Raw genomic sequence first — 3,023 nt, 5'->3', positions numbered from 1 at the left:
AACTCACTTTGTAGACCAGGCTGGCCTCGAACTCAGAAATCCGCCTGCCTCTGCCTCCCGAGTGCTGGGATTAAAGGCGTGCGCCACCACGCCCGGCTGATGCCTTTTCTTCTTGAGCATTATTTATTTTTTTCATGTTTCATCAACAAGAAAGAATACAGGCTTCACCAGATGCCTTGGCACAAGAACTGTTCCTCCTTAAGAGGAAATTCAATATTGTCACAGTCTAACTTGACGCCCAATCACACGTTGTCACAATCAGACCTACCAATTTGGAGGAAGGAAGGTACTATTCTAACATGATAAGCAAAGTAGACTGATTAGGCAAGCCATAGTGTAGATGGCTTGAACTTCATACGTCCACAGTGGCTTCAAACCTGACTGGAAGTTTTCCCCTCTTGTGTTTGCTACACACTCTTGGCTTTGAGAAACGTTCGTTCTCCTTCTTCATTCTTTCTGGGTACCCTTACCTGTCATTTATATCAGTTGTCATCTGGTTGAAAGAATGTAGAGGCCAGTGAGGTGATCCTGTTCTAGCCAGGACACTACATAGTGAGACTCAGATTAATTTCCTAATTGACTCATCATTAGGGAGAGTGAGAAATTCATCCTCTCTTGTTGGTCAAAGCCAAATTGGATAGTTTCTGCTAAGGGAACTCCAAAGATCTTATATCATGGTGAACACTGGGGCAGATCTGAAAATGCTGAAAGGGGAAACAATTCACTTTTGTTCATGTGCTAAACTTTCTGGGTTTATTTGAGCCCGTCTTTTCTCTAGAAGATAATGTTCCTGTCCCTAGGAGACAAATGAGCATCATCGTGAGCTTCCTTGGGTCAAAAAAAAAAAAAAATCCTTCTTTGAAAAGGCCACCACACATCAGACTCCCACATCAGCTCCCAGGACCTGGGTGGGGGGCTGGGGGCTGGGGAAGAGAGGTTGTGCATCTCCTGGAAACAGATCTCAGCACTAATCCTGAGAGTTTTTTTTCCTACAGCTGACGTGGTCCTGGACCCAGATACAGCTCATCCTGAGCTCTTCCTGTCAGATGACCAGAGAAGTGTAATACGAGGCTCTTCGAGGCAGAGTGTGCCTGACAACCCTGAGAGATTTGACTGCCGTCCATGTGTCCTGGGCAGGGAAAGCTTCTCCTCAGGGAAGCATTACTGGGAGGTGGAGGTGGAAAATGTAATGGTGTGGGCCATTGGTGTTTGTAGAGACAGTGTGGAAAGGAAAGGGGAGGCCCTGTTGGTTCCTCAGAATGGCTTCTGGACGCTGGAGATGTTTGGAAGCCAGTATCGAGCCCTGTCCTCCCCAGAAAAGATCATACCTCTGAAAGAACGTCTTCACCGTATAGCTGTCTTCCTGGACTGTGAGGGTGGAGATATTTCTTTCTACAACATGAGAGACAGATCACACATTTATACATGTCCTCCTGTGACTTTCACTGGGCCCCTGAGACCCTTCTTTAGGCTCGGTTCTGATGACAGTCCCCTGTTCATCTGTCCAGCATTCACAGGGGCACAGGGAGTTACAATACCTGAGGGTGGCTTATTCCTATATAAGACAAGACCAATTTCTCAGAGCCTTGTAAGGAAGCCATAGCTCTCTACACTGTTGGAGACTAGACCCCGTGTCCTTCAGGTCACATGGAACATCTTCCAGCTGCCGCCTTCACACATACTTCAGGCCCAGGCCTCAGATACCACATCATTTCTTCTAACTATGGGCCTAGGTAGACCCAGTCTTAGGGGACTATTGCTGTAATATAGCTCTGTCCTGAGAAGAAAGTGTGAGAAGGGCAGAAAACTTGGAGCTTCAACATGCTGCTCTGGTCACAGTGGATGTCAGGCAAGAGCAACAGGGTGGCTCAGGATGTAAGAAGTGAGAACTGCAGAGGAAGGAGACAGATAAAGAGGAATTGAGGCCGAAGATGGAGGAAATGGACTGAAGAGCTCTGGGGTAAGCCCTATGTGACAGCTGTGGATAGGTAGGAGCTAATGGTTCATTGATATCCAAAGCCAAAGATTTAAATATCACATAATGTGTCTGGAGTGTATACCTGTAGACCTACACATGAGAGGAGATAATCATAGTGATGAACTGGATGTAAGCTGGCTCAGACGTCCTGACAATAAACACTCACTTCCGAGTTCCATGTCTGTGCTCAGTAAGAATGGCTTGAGGCTTGCGGTCCATGCTGAGCAGCCAGGTCCACATGACTCGGACGGATTTACTAGAGTAGGTAGCAGTTCAAGTTCCTTAGGCTCAGGATGTCTTCCTTTCCCCGAGCCCTTCCCCCTTCAAGACAGGTCTCACTATGTAGACCAGGCCAGCCTCCACCTCCAGAGTTCCAGGATTAAAGACAAGCACAGCCATGTCCAGTTTATGAGCTCATGTTACATACAGAAGATTAAGTTCTGTGTCCTTGGGTTAGTAACTGTTGAGATTTGTTTTGAGTCGTGCACTCACTAGGTAGCACTGTTCTTGACTTTCTCTCTCCATCTTTTTGTTATTGCTTTTCAAGACATGGTTTCACTGTATATTTCTGGCTGATAAGCTGATCTTGAACTCACAGAGATCTGTCTCTGCCTCCTGAGTGCTGGGATTAAAGGTGTGTTCCACTACGCCTGGCTTCACTCTCTCTTCAGTGTGGGGATTATAGGCTTATACTATCATGTCTGTTGCTGCATATGACATTTGAAGTTTAGAATAGAAAAACAACTATATGTATTAATATATATTAAACTAATAATAAGCTAACTATAGTTTCATATGAACAGTGTCTGTCTTATTTAAAAACTTGTTTCTGACCCGGGCAGTGGTGGCCCATGTCTTTAATCCTAGCATTTGGGAGGCAGAGGCAGTCAGATCTCTAAGTACAAAGCCAGCCTGGTCTACAGAGTGAGTTCTAAAATAGGCAAAGCTATACCAAGAAACTCTGTCTTGGGGTGGGGAGTTGCTTCTGTGACGGTTATTGTTGGTTGTCAACTTGACTAAATCTGGAATGATCTATAAGCTAGAA

At 45.7% G+C, this 3,023-nt stretch overlaps 1 protein-coding gene across 3 annotated transcripts in view; it reads left to right on the top strand.

Annotated features, from left to right (window-relative positions):
* LOC110308320 (butyrophilin subfamily 2 member A2) overlaps positions 1-2,758 on the top strand; it is a 13,011-nt gene extending 10,253 nt beyond the window's left edge. For all 3 annotated transcript variants that reach the window (XM_021180781.1, XM_021180782.1, XM_021180780.1), the window contains one exon: positions 996-2,758. In XM_021180781.1, the coding sequence (XP_021036440.1) occupies positions 996-1,603 (608 nt within the window). In that variant the 3' untranslated portion in view covers positions 1,604-2,758. The remainder of the gene's footprint in view (positions 1-995) is intronic.
* Positions 2,759-3,023: the final 265 nt, after the last annotated feature.

The sequence above is a fragment of the Mus caroli genome, chromosome 13 (genome assembly GCF_900094665.2).
Source record: "Mus caroli chromosome 13, CAROLI_EIJ_v1.1, whole genome shotgun sequence".
NCBI lineage: Eukaryota > Metazoa > Chordata > Mammalia > Rodentia > Muridae > Mus > Mus caroli.
The sequence above is the reverse complement of the archived record's forward strand: the minus strand, read 5'-3'. Positions and strand labels throughout refer to the sequence as shown.